Source organism: Mugil cephalus, chromosome 5, assembly GCF_022458985.1.
Source record: "Mugil cephalus isolate CIBA_MC_2020 chromosome 5, CIBA_Mcephalus_1.1, whole genome shotgun sequence".
NCBI classification, from domain to species: domain Eukaryota; kingdom Metazoa; phylum Chordata; class Actinopteri; order Mugiliformes; family Mugilidae; genus Mugil; species Mugil cephalus.
Window position 1 is genome coordinate 12,785,320 of NC_061774.1, and position 13,976 is coordinate 12,799,295.

At 36.6% G+C, this 13,976-nt stretch overlaps 1 protein-coding gene across 1 annotated transcript in view; it reads left to right on the forward strand.

The window, feature by feature from the left end:
* Positions 1 to 8: 8 nt before the first annotated feature.
* The window catches only part of LOC125008564, a 35,552-nt gene continuing 21,584 nt past the window's right edge, over positions 9 to 13,976 (forward strand). Inside the window, exons 1-12 of the mRNA XM_047585849.1 lie at positions 9 to 313; positions 1,405 to 1,542; positions 1,968 to 2,064; positions 2,431 to 2,525; positions 2,645 to 2,728; positions 2,914 to 2,975; positions 3,178 to 3,261; positions 4,112 to 4,166; positions 5,388 to 5,576; positions 5,697 to 6,656; positions 11,262 to 11,315; positions 11,740 to 11,836. Coding sequence (XP_047441805.1) covers positions 1,420 to 1,542; positions 1,968 to 2,064; positions 2,431 to 2,525; positions 2,645 to 2,728; positions 2,914 to 2,975; positions 3,178 to 3,261; positions 4,112 to 4,166; positions 5,388 to 5,576; positions 5,697 to 6,656; positions 11,262 to 11,315; positions 11,740 to 11,836 — 1,900 coding nt within the window. The 5' untranslated portion in view covers positions 9 to 313; positions 1,405 to 1,419. The remainder of the gene's footprint in view (positions 314 to 1,404; positions 1,543 to 1,967; positions 2,065 to 2,430; positions 2,526 to 2,644; positions 2,729 to 2,913; positions 2,976 to 3,177; positions 3,262 to 4,111; positions 4,167 to 5,387; positions 5,577 to 5,696; positions 6,657 to 11,261; positions 11,316 to 11,739; positions 11,837 to 13,976) is intronic.

Genomic DNA, 13,976 nt, shown 5'->3' on the forward strand with positions numbered 1-13,976 from the left:
TGTGTGTTTAATGATCAGGTTTGGCACACAGACCTATGGTGGAAGCGACCAGGGAGATTACTTAGGGAAACCAAATACAAATAGTTTGCACACAACTGTTAAGAACTGGGACCATGGAGTGACTGAGATAACATTCAAGTAGCATAAAGGGAAGTGGGTGTTACTTTTTTGTCACATGACTAGGGTCAAATTTGTGGGTGTAACTTTCATTTCACTTTACATTTCTCACTATAAAGCACAGCCCCCACTTGGTTGTTAGAGTGGAGTGTGCAACATCTGCTACTTCTGGGTCTCACACGAGCTTTGCATGTAGGTATGTAAATATTTCCCATCAATATGTTGTTGTTGATTTGTTTGTTTTTTCACAAACTCTGGTCGTGCTCTATTTGCCATTGTCCAGTTTTTCCCCAACATTTCAAAAAAAATTTTTCATTTAAGTGTGAGTGAGACGTTTGATGCAGGTGCTTTTGCTAAAGTAACTCTTAATGTATTTGGTAAAGTACAGTAAGTAAATTAGATCATTATCTGAAAGTAGGAGGACTGCAGAGGAGAAATGAAGGGTCCTGTCCTTTAAATGAGATGTCCATTGTAAAACGTCAAATTTGGACAACATTTCACAAACATTTGCTAAAATAATTTAATCATAATCAGCACAAGGTATGCTGAAAATGTGGGCTCGTTTATATTGTATATTATATATATATACAACTAAGATGAGATATCAGAGTACCATACCAAAGAATGACTTTGGTATGGTACTTGACAGGGATCTAAGAGGTTTATGCAGAAAAAAATATTAACCAGTTAAATTTTTATAGCTGTTTTTCAGATTTTTGTCCTTAATGAGGGTAGTGAATTAAACTGACATCTGAGGGTTAAATCCTGAAGCTGTGTTTGTTTTCAGTTAACTTTAAGTATATACTTGGTGGTTAGCATTGATGCCTCCAGCTCGGGCCTTTCTGGGTGAGGTTTGCGTGTTCTTCCTGTGTCCGTGTGGGTTTTCTCCGGGTACTCCGGTTTCCTCCCACCTCCAAAGACATGCTCCTTAGGTTAATTGGTGACTCTAAAGTGACCCTAGGTGTGAGTGTGACAACACAACATAAAAAAAGAGGACATTTCCTGTTGTATAATCACGTTTTGTTTAGTGGTGCTGATAAACTCATACACTTCTAGTTAGAAGCTCACATCCATTTCCCTTTTTGTTTAGAGCCTCGACACTGCACTTCCCTGCTATTTGTCTGCTGAGTTTGAAGCGCAAGCAATGGATTGTCAACAAACATGACACACATGCACACATTTATCGTGATAGTGACCTTGTTTTATTAAAACAAAAAAATGTAATGATCGTAAGGTATGCCAAGTTATAATGTTCCTGTGTTGTTTTGACCATGTATGTGCCCTTAGGAAATAACAACAAAGATGGGAAACAAACAGAGCACTCTGGCAAAGGGGGGCTATGTAACAACGACAGAAACTGAAAATTATGTTGTTGCTACAAAGGGAGACGATACATTTTTCATAAAAAAAATAATTCTGATGACGGTAAGTGAAGAGTTTTTAATCTAACCTTGATTATAGTATATTAAATATTAATAGAATATGAAACATGTATCCACATTCCACAATAGTCATTGCTGCTTCAAAGATTTTGTCGTCATATGAATTGAGTTCACACTTTGCATGAGCCTTGATATTGAGTCTCTTTGAGGCAAAGTCAAAGTGGAAACATTGGTCACCAAAATAATGTCAAATCAAACAAATCTGTTCTCTCAGAACTGTTGCTCTTGTTTCTGCATGCATGTGCAGTCTTGAAGATTTACCTAGCCCACACTCATTATGTTTTGCATATGACTCTTGCTCAGTTCTGAAGACATTCGGACAATTATTAATATAAAAATCAACAGCTGCAGCAAAGACGGGTTAGAACCATGTAACACACTTACTTTTGTGTGTGGTCTTTTTCACAGATACCCCCTGATGAAGTTGTAACATTTACCTCAGAAATGGAAACTCTCAAGACAATATGCCATCCCCACATTGTGAGCAGCAAGAACTCTTTTGAAGGTAAGTTCTGAAAAATGTGAGTTTTTTTATGAACTTCTAAATCGGTTACTATTGGTAATGTCTAGCACACATATACACACAGTAAAGCATGTCCCAACAATATAGAGGTGGTTCTGTACTTATGTGTCTTATCATAAAACAAAGTATCACTATTAGAAAATGAAATTTTGGTGATCTTAGTAAAGTTAATGTAGTTTTATTTAATACTGTTTGTCTATAAGACTAATTGTACAACTTAATGTTTAATATTCATGATATGTTTACCATGCCACAATCCAAAAACCGCAAAACTAATGTTTTGAAATGTTGAAAAACTATTTCAAAAATTAAAACATGACAAAATGTACTTTTCCTTTTGTCTCAAAGATACACATGAAGACATTTACTATGTAGTGATGGACTACTGTCAGGGAGGAAGCCTGGATGAAAAGATCAGAGAAATGGATGCATTAGAGTCTAAGGTACAGTTCTACACTGCAAAAGACATTTAAAAGTTTAAATCTGTGAACCACTGAACACTGGCCATTATTATTCTCAGTGTACTCTAGTAATTCTCATGGAACCATCTTCTGTTTTCTAGGTACTGAGCTGCTTCGTTGAGATTTGTTTGGCTTTAAAAGCCATTCATGATAAAGGTTTGATTCACAAAGATCTGAAGCCAGAGGTAATACACAAGTTACACATTTTCACACAATTCACTCCCTAACAATTTAAAATCATTAAAAGACAGATCAACTAGTGACGTTTTGATATTTATTTCGGATACAATGAATGGTCCGTCTAACTTTTTAAATTTATATTAAGAAAAAAACAGTTCATTTATGGTGTCATTTTTTTCTCTTTTTCTAGACTGTACACCTCACTGAATTTGGAATAGTGCGCTTGGGAAGATTCGGAAAAATCCAAGAAAAGTACTGTGCAGTTTTGTTTTCATTTAAAAGATAAATGTGCAATTATGTGCTGTATTTGAATGGTTTGGGAACTCCCGGGGAAATCTCAACATATTTTTCTGCACATATCTTCTGATTTAAATTCTATACTCTATATATATAGTATTTTTTCATGTATTGTATTTTATTTATTTATTTTTGTCCTCACACCATTAAAAAAAAGATCCGCCCCTTCTGCAACGCCGAAGGAAAGAATAAATCATTTTGCACCAGAAGTCTTCACGGATGGAAACCATACTGCTAAAAGGTAAAGATTTATTCATTCTTTTTACCAAAATGTGAAATTAATGTAAGATAACATTTTAAAGTTCAGTTGAGATATGGTCAAAGGTTATCTTAGCTATCTTAATTATGTAGTTTGTTTTTTTATGTGGCTTTACCTTAGTTCAGGGGTCTGCAAAGTTTTTCAGGCCAAGGACCCCAAACTGATGGAGAGATGAAGTAGAGACCCCCTACCTGCTATATGTGTTCTATACTAAACTCAGCCTAGTGCTGTTTATAAATATACGTCATCGTTATAGTTTTGCATTCAATATTAACATATTCAAATAATACACAGGTTCAACTACTTTTTTTTTCTTACTTCAAATATGTGCAACAGTAGGGTGGCCATACAACTGCCATAAAGATTAACATACCTGACATAAACATACCTGACTGCTAGCTTGTGTTAATAATTGCAACATGTGCCTGGGATTTCACATTGGCATGTAATGCAGCCTTATGATTGGTTCAGCAGCGATAAGGGTGGGGCCTACTCTGTATAGGAGGCTTAGGTTGACAGGTCTCGGGTAGTGCGGTATATACACATACACATACATGTATACTGCATACACATGTATACAGTATACATGTGTATTTAAAGAAATTTAAATTTGTGGGGGAAAATTGTGGTGGAATATATATATATACCACCCATGCAGTACCTCTGTGGACCCTCTAAGGGTTGTGGACCCCCTGTTGAAGACCTATGCCTTAGTAATAGACATATTTTCACAAAACATATTAAGATGCATTATCTTAACATTATGAGGACTGTATTCTGGATACTACCAGAACTGCTAACTACATAACAATCACGTTTGCTTTATTCATAGTGACGTTTGGTCATTGGGATGCATACTCTTTGAGCTTTGTACTCAACAACCAGCGGTAAGTTGCATGTTAAACACAACTAAGCTATGACATTTCCTTTATTTTAGTTTTTGGATTTTCAATGAAATATCAAATAAACAAATGATAAACTGACCATATCCAAACCTCCTACTATTAATGGGAGTGCTGGTAATTATCAATATCTATAGAAAAAAAAAGTAAGGTATGCGTGGCAGGAAGTTTCTGATATGGGGTCAGAGTGACTGAAGGATTAACTGACAACTTAAATGTTTCTAAACTGAAGCACGAATAGTCATAGTCTAGACTCACAAGAACCTTTCCTTTCTTTCTTTCTTTCTTTCTTTCTTTCTTTCTTTCTTTCTTTCTTTCTTTCTTTCTTTCTTTCTTTCTTTCTTTCTTTCTTTCTGTCATTTAACACATTGATGTGCGAAATTCAACGACTATAGAAAGAAACTTCAAACACAGTTTTGCCTTCCTCTGATTGGCATTTTGTGTTTCAACCTATGTTTTATGTGGAAAAAGTATTTGAAAAACCGGTCTTTGATCAATGGAGGGAATTTTTAGATTCAAACAACATTTTAAACCCCCTCAATCAGGTTTTAGGAGGCAGCACAGTACTGTTACTGCTGCCCTAAAAGTTTTTAATCATGTGTTTGAGGCATTGGATTCCAAAAAAACTGTGAACCACCTGTCCCCCGTTAAAAACTCTCCATAAGATTGGAATCTCCAAACACTTTGCAGATTACTAGGCATGTAGAATGCAATGTAGTCAGATGGGTGGGTTTAGCTCCAGCTTTCTTGAGGTCAAAGAAGGTGTACCCCAAGGGTCAGTGTAAGGACCCATTCTTTACACAATTTACATGAATGAGCTGTGTGCAAACTTGTCAAATCTGTTCTTATACTTTGGACAATATGCTAGCTAAGGGACTTGGTCTGTAATTTTCTATGCTAGATATATTACCTGTTTTGTCTTAAACTATTGGCACTAACAGGACAGCCAGCATAGAGTCAGGTAATATGCCATGCATTAAAAGCCCAGATAAACACATCACAAGTAACAGTGATGACGAGCATGCTTAAGATGTTCTTCTGTTGTATCATCCAGACCATCCACACCACTTTCCTGATAACACCCACCTTTTAAAAGCTTCTCTGGGCTCTCTCACATATTCATTCCAACCTGGTTTGAAATTATGCGTTTTTTTATTTTTTATTTTTTATTGTTATTATTTTATCGTAACAATAATTCTTCTTTAGTTCAGGGCAGAGACAACAGTCAAGCTCACACCTAAGATAATTGGAGGTCCTTGTCCATGTCTCCCGAAGACGTTCTCAGCAGAGCTTCGTGAACTCCTGGTGGAAATATTAGACAAAGATCCTCAATCAAGACCTACAGTACAAGAGATCTTGGCACACCCTTTTATTTTAGACTGTCTTTTAACAAAGGTATGAAATTTCCTCAAATGCGATAAGAATTCACTTTCCCGGTGAGAAGCGTCTAACTTGCTTTTCTACTCATTATTTTCTCAATAGCTTTGAATTGATAACATATTTGTTTCTTAACAGTGCAAAACAACAGTGGAGGACCTCCAGAAGAAGCTGAAAAATCTGAGGGCTCTGGCTGATGGTTTGGAGCGTGTACATAAGGGCACCACAGTTGGCAGTCTGACAGGAGGAGTGATTGGAGCAGTGGGAGGGATCACGTCCATAGTGGGTCTTATACTGGCCCCATTCACTTTGGGAGCCTCTCTTATTGTCACTGGAGTTGGTGTGGGAGTGAGTGCAGTTGGTGGGGTCACTGCTGCTGCCTCAAATATCACCAATATGGTGAACCAGCAGTCGGACCGCAAAGCTATTCGAAACATGATTAAAGAGTTTGAAGAGAAGATTAATGCAGTTGTCCTCTGGCTCCAGGAGATTGGACAGAGCTTAGAAATAATAAGAAGCAGATGTGATTCGGTTGAAACACCTGACGATGATAGCACATTCAGAACAGAAAACCTGAAGAGCCTTGGCTTCAGGGCAGGAAAGGGCCTAGGTGGCATCGCTGAACTCGTCAGACTAGTTCAAGTGGCAAACATCGGCAAGATAGCTGCACAAGCATCCAGGGTAGTACGTGTGGCAGAGGTAGCAACAGGTGTGCTTTCTGGTTTATTTGTAGCAGTGGATGTTTTCTTCATTGCCATGGATGCTAAAGAGATCCACCATATTAGAAAAGCACAGGCAGTAGAGTCACAAGAAGAGTCAGTGCCTGAATCAGAAATCTTGTCCACCTCTGACCAAAGTACACTGTTGTCAAGCTCACTGATGCAAGAGTCTGACACTGCTATAAATGAACCTGGCGTTGACAAAGCAGGAGCACAGGACCAGAGCGAGATCAAATCTGAGATCATGAAATTTGTTCGATCAGTCAGGAATGCAGCAGACAATTTGGAGAAAGTCTTGAATGAGCTCAAAACCATAACCTCGTCGATCACTTTATTTGAGTATGAAGGGGAGCATGGATGGGAAGACATGGAGTTAAAGTAATCCAGAGGATACTTGTAGTAGACTCAGGCCAGTCTGACGCTCCACCCTGTGCTCTCAGTACAAAAGTTCATATAACTTCATTGCTGCAAGGCTACATCACATTTGAGTTTTGTCACATGTGGCCTTGTGGCTCACAATTAAATCTGATGTTTGTTGGTAATAAGTGTTTGTTAATAAGAGGACTTAAGCCTTCTAATCATAGCTGCCGCTTCTCTTGCTCGTTGGTTCATTTCTGCAAGGCTGTGTTGAAAATTATTGTATTTTTATTACTTTTAGTAACTTTTTAGCAACTGTTTAATGGAGATTTGGAGCTTTACACTTGTTTGGATGGTCAGTAGTAACTCTGTTCAAGATATCATTACTATTAGCATTACACACATGTTAAATGTTTATTGTAAGGTATTGCTTTTTAATCCCATTATTAATTACTTTTCTCACAGCATAAATTTATCATTAAGCTTTAATACTCTTTACTTTCTTTAATATGAATGAGATATAACCTTTCACAGTAATAATAAAAAAGACTGGTTTCCAATATGGTGAAGCAATGTACATTTGCAGTGATAATATTAAAGAGTGGCCAACCTGGTATGACTGTTGTGCATTAGCTTGTGATAAGAGCATAACATGACATTCTCCTATTATAGCATTACAAAGTACAAGTTTGAATACTGTATGTACAAATAAAAGATTGACTATTAAAGCACATTCTATTATTCATTGTGTGGTCTACGTCTAAAAAGAGACATGAAACATACAGAATCCAGTGGTTAAAAGAAGCATTTAAGGGTGTTTAACAACAATCAAAGCATTTGGAACTTGACTGTATAAAATGTGTCCTGTTATTGTAAAAACTACAGGCCAACAATAGAGTAGAATGTGAACTATCCCCCAAAACTATCTGGAAGGATTACAGATGGTAGTTTTGTCAGACAACTTGAACAACTGACACTGTTCATCCTGGGTTCAGAACTGTACACCTGCCTTGAAATCCATCCTCCAGCCTTAGTCTGTACGTCAGTCATAGAGACTATGTGCAAAAACTCGATTTATGCATAAAATTGTCCTACACAGATGATTATTATCTGGGCTGATGATTTAATGATACTTCAACCAGTTTCTCTGTATGTGTTTTGCTACATTAAACAGAAAATACCAGAAGTGATCCTGAGGGGCAGAGAAAACACACACGCAGACATTACTTTCATCATGGTTGTTAGGTTTGTTGTAACTTTTACTTTAAAGAAGCCATTGTCCAGGATACACACACACAACAAAGTGCCCATGCTTACAGTAAACACTGAACGAGTGAATAAGCTGCTGTAAGCAGGCTGTGGGCTGCACATGTCTGCTTCTGAAAGTGCGTTTGATTCCCCAATGACAAAGTCAGTGAAGATACCTTTGAATGCATGTTGTTCTGAAAGCAAAACAATCTTTAGTTACAACATAAGGCAGCTCATTCCAAACTTGACAGTGCAATTAAGCGAGAAGTGCAGATTAACACTTGCAAAAAAGCAAAGAACAGACATTCACACAAGGTATGGTGTTGACCAATTTTAAGTTAAAGACAATTTAAAATTAAGGTTATATTGAACCTTAATTGCACTTTTCCAAGCCAACAGATTACAACTTTTATTTTCGCACAAACAGCATACATGTGCGTGTGTACAATATTATTATTCTAGGGTGGAAGAGCATTGTTATGCTATCAATTGAAATAGTTTATTATAGACTTCAGTGACATCAGATTTAATTGCTATTACTAAGTTACTTCAACTCTTCATGGGACTGTGAAGCTGAGATTGATGCTTTATTGTGTGTCATTGTGCTTGTAACATGAGCACATACAGTAGATAAATAAAGTTACTAACTCCTGTATCCGATGGCACTAGCTCACTCACTTTCATCCCGTGGTCCCCCTCTAGGATTTAAAATTGTAGTTCAGCATTGCTAATGGGAAATCTAATGTAACCTAATGCAGTGGTGCTGGACGCTGGTTCAGTTTTGAGTTATGAGTACTGAACCAGCATGTGATACTCGTTATCGTTTAGTCAAAATACATTGCTTTTTAAGATGAAATACATGCAGTTGTTATTTTATTCTGTTACATACATGATACGTGAAGCCTGGAGGACATTTTCTGATTTCTGATTTAAAACAGACACAGGGGATAACACATTTGAGATAATAAAGATTCAGAAATTCAGAACTAGAGCCTCTGTTTACATCAGGTTAGATGGAGATAAAATGAATCTACATTAAAATAAATAATAATGATTAAATAGACAGTCTTATTTCTGTTACATACGTGATGTACAGTATTAGATTAATGTTGAAAAAGAGACAGGATGAGAACAGGGTGACCTGGGTAACAACTATGTTTCCAAGAGGAAAAGAGAGGGTTCCATCATCTGCTCATAGTTATAATTTTTCCATTGTTGTTTGGATTTCTGAAATGTTACTGGTTGTTGTCTTTTCCATGGTACACTGTACAGTAGTTTGGCGCAAGCGATCAGGGTGGTTATGGAAACCAAATGCAAATATTTGGCAATAGTTGGTCAACTGTCGAGTTGAGCTAACATTCAAGTACCATAAAGTGAAGGGCATGGTACTTTTCCATCACATGACTTGGGTCAAATTTGTGGGTGTAAACTTGAGACTCACTTTCACTTTACATTTCTCATTATAAAGCACAGCTCCCATTCGGTTGTTAGAGTGGAGTGTGCATCATCTACTACTTCTGGGTCTCACACGGGCTACACGGGTATGTAAATATTTCACATGAATATGTAGTTGTCGTGTTGTTTTTATCACAAACTCTGGGTGTGCTCTATTTGCCATTGTCCAGCTTTTGTGTTTTTATGTTTTTCGTAGCTGGGTAACAACAATGTTTCCAACAAGAAAAGAGAGGGTTCCATCATCATCTGCGCATAGTTATAGTTTTTCCCATTTTTATTTTTGTTTGGATTTTTGAAATGTTAATTTATGGTTTGATTTATTCTTTTTAAGACTTTTTCAGCTTTGATTAATGTTATGCCACGAACTGTTGTTGTCTTTCCTATATAGTACACAATGCAGTGGTATGAAGTAATGAATTTGAGCATTACTTCATACTGGAGTAATCCTATCTGGGTTTGAGGGGTTAATAATATACTCGCTGGACCGGACCTCCTAGCTGGGAGGCATCAGCACCAACCACCAAGTCACTGTGCTGCCCTTTTAATCATTGTCATTATTTTTATTGTTATTTTTTGTAATGATCAGGTTTGGCACACACACCTATAAGGAAGTGACCAGGAATGTTATCAAAACCAAATACAAATAGTTTGCACACACCTGTTAAGAACTGGGGCCATGGAGTGACTGAGCTAACATTCAAGTGCCATAAAGGGAAGGGGGTGGTACCTAACCATCACATGACTTGGGTCAAATTTGTGGGTGTAAACTTGAGACTCACTTCACTCAGTTCACTTTAAATTTCTCATTATAAAGCACAGCCCCCCGGAGTGTGCTGCCTCTGCTACTTCTGGTTATCACAAACTGGTCGTGACCTATTTGCTTTTTCACTTAAGTGTGAGTGAGAGGTTCGATGCAGGTGCTTTTGCTAAAGTAATTCTGAATATATTAGAGATAAGCATCAGACAAACATGCAAGAAGTCAAAAACAGATGACAAAAGTGTGATTTCTGCCAATTTGGGCAAACTTTTCCTCTTCACTTGGACGTCATTTTGACTGTGTTAGTTCATGCGGCACAATTTTTCTACACAAAGTTTGAAAGTCGAAAAACATTGTATTAGGTCAGCAGAACACTGAAAACAAAATGCTACCCTCTTCTAGCACGCTCAATAATACAAGCACTGTACTCAAGTTTATCTTATGCTACAAAATAATGCAGTCAAGTCAATATTTTAATCTTGGTCATACCCAAAACTCATTTGACAAAAAAAAAAGGCCCGGTTTCCCAATGTTATGGAAAATAGCTGTCTTTAAGTAATAACACTGGCATTTTAAGGGTTACAATCCTCAAAATGATGTAATTCATGGTAGTTTGTAAGAGGTCTAATAGATTTATGCAGAAAAAAGCAAGAAAAAAATCAATTAAGTTTTTATAGCAGTTTTTTCGGACATAGAGGGTAGTAAATTAAACTGACGTGTGAGTGTTAAAACCTGAAGCTGTGTTTGTTTTCAGTTAACTTTAGGTATATATTGAATATATATTGCAGTAACTAAACCTCTGTTATCTTTAACAAGCCATTGACTTTGGTAAATTCCATCAAGCATATACCATGAAACTGTTCTTGGTCAAGCAACATTTCCTGTTGCATAATCACGTTTTGTTTAGTGGTGCTGATAAACTCATACACTTCTAGTTAGAAGCTCACATCCATTTCCCTTTTTGTTTAGAGCCTCGACACTGCACTTCCCTGCTATTTGTCTGCTGAGTTTGAAGCTCAAACAATCGAGTGTCAACAAACATGACACACGTGCACACATTTATCATGATAGTGACCTTGGTTTATTAAAACAAAAAAACTGTAATGATCATAAGATATGCCAAGTTATAATGTTCCTGTGTTGTTTTGACCATGTATGTGCCCTTAGGAAATAACAACAAAGATGGGAAACGAACAGAGCACTCTGGCAAAGGAGGGCCATGTAACAACGACAGAAACTGAAAATTATGTTGTTGCTACAAAGGGAGACGATACATTTTTCATAAAGAAAGTAATTCTGATGACGGTAAGTAAAGAGTTTTTAATCTAACCTTGATTATAGTATATTAAATATTAATAGAATATGAAACATGTATCCACATGTATCCATCTACATGCATGTGCAGTCTTGAAGATTTACTTAGCCCACATTCATGACTCTTGCTCAGTTCTAAAGACATTTGGGCAAAGTGATGGAGTGGTGGTAACATGTCTTTATGAAAACAACTCCTGTTGCACTTATTTTCAGGCCAAAAAGTACAAATTCTGATAACTGCAGAAATGATTAACATCAAAATCAACAGCTGCGGCAAAGACGTGTTAGAGCCATGTAACACACTTACTTTTGTGTGTGGTGTTTTTCACAGATAACCCCTGATGAAGTTGTAACATTTACCTCAGAAATAGAAACTCTCAAGACAATATGCCATCCCCACATTGTGAGCAGCAAGAACTCTTTTAAAGGTAAGTTCTGAAAAAAGTGATTTTTTTTTATGAACTTGTAAATCGGTTACTATTGGTAATGTCTAACACACATATACACTCAGTAAAGCATGTGCCAACAATATAGAGGTGGTTCTGTACTTATGTGTCTTATCATAAAACAAAGTATCACTATTAGAAAATGAAATTTTGATCTTAGTAAAGTTAATGTAGTTTTACTTAATACTGTCTGTCTATAAGACTAATTGTACAAATTAATGTTTAATATTCATGATATGTTTACCATGCCACAATCCAAAACTGCAAAAAATAATGTTTTCAAAGGTTGAAATGTAATTAAAAACAAACAAACAAAAAAAAAACATGACAAATGTACTTTTCCTTTTGTCTCAAAGATGCACATGAAGACATTTACTATGTAGTGATGGACTACTGTCACGGAGGAAGCCTAGATAAAAAGACAATATGCCATCCCCACATCGGGAGCAGCAAGAACGCTTTTAAAGGTAAATTCTGAAAAATGTGTTTGTTTTTTTGATGAACTTCTAAAGAAGTTACTATGGGTAATGTCTAAACACACTCTGTAGTATACACACAGTAAAGTATGTGCCAACGATATAAAAGTGCTTCTCTATTATTATCTTAAAAGGTATCTAAAGCTTATTAGAGTCACTTATTAGAAGATGATTCTAAAATGTTTTGAAAAGTTGAAATGTAATTAAAACAAAATGGTAAAAACATGACAAATGTACTTTTCATTTTGTCTCAAAGATGAAATCATTTACTATGTAGTGATGGACTACTGTCAGGGAGGAAGCCTGGATAAAAAGATCAGAGAAATGGATGCATTAGAGTCTAAGGTACAGTTCTACACTGCAAAAGACATTTAAAAGTTTAAATCTGTGAACCACTGAATACTGGCCATTATTATTCTCAGTGTACTCTAGTAATTCTCATGGAACCATCTTCTGTTTTCTAGGTACTGAGCTGCTTCGTTGAGATTTGTTTGGCTTTAAAAGCCATTCATGATAAAGATTTGCTTCACAAAGATCTGAAGCCAGAGGTAATACACAAGTTACACATTTTCACACAATTCGCTCACTAACAACTTAAAATCCCTAAAAGTTAAATCAGTTAGGGGTTTGATATTTATTTTTGATACAGTGAATGGGCCTTTCAACTGTCTAACATATATAAATACAAACATTTACTTTTAAATTTTACTTTAAAAAGCAAAACCAAAGTTACAAGATTCACCCTCAGGTATTGTCAAAAACTGTCTTGCTCCTTAGGCTGCTTAACCTGGTCTAGAGGGATAAGCTACTGTGATGTCATCAGCAGTGTAATTAAAGGAGCAGCTCAACATTTTAAAGGAAAATACCAACTATAGTATGCAAAACAAATATGGCTCTTACAGTGTCAGTCTGGCTCGCTCTGTAACAACGCCACCAGGAGGCTAGTCGGGGTTGTCTTTTTCCAGTCAGGTTAATTTTATGTTTCTACTTCCTGCTTCAGTTTTAACAATGGCGACTGAAACTTTTTCTGGAACTTCACTGAAGACAAATCAGACAAATGTTCTCCGAACCTCCTCAGTTAAGCATTTGTATTGACCAAAAACAATCAGTTTGAAAATTGCGGAGATGGAGAAGCAGCCGGAAATACTGAAGCGGAAACAGGCTACTACGAAGCTGACCAATCACAATGTGTAGTTACATTTCTGGAGAGGTACACATCAGTTATGGTGCTAGGCTTTGCGAAGAAGTATAAACTGCCTATAAAAGTCATTGGATTTGAATAAACATTCACGTTTACTCAACCATTTCTTGGACTGGGTTTCTAAAGGTGAATGTTTCTCAGAACAGCTACTAAAGGCTTGCGAGAAACATTAAGAGAACAAATGCACCTACTGTATGTTCCTACAGTTATTCATCTGATTTTGCATAGAAATATTAATACAAAAGCTCCATTATCCAGTAGTCATCCGATTGTCTGTGCGACCTCCCTCTAAAAGACTTTAAAAGGTCCGGGATCTGGAACTGGTTTATCCAGTTCCAGATCCCGGTGGATGAGAGAAAGAGGATAAGAGGATAACATGTCGTTATCTTAGACATACGATCATTATACTCAACGATACGTTTTTCATCAACTAAAATGAGCAAAA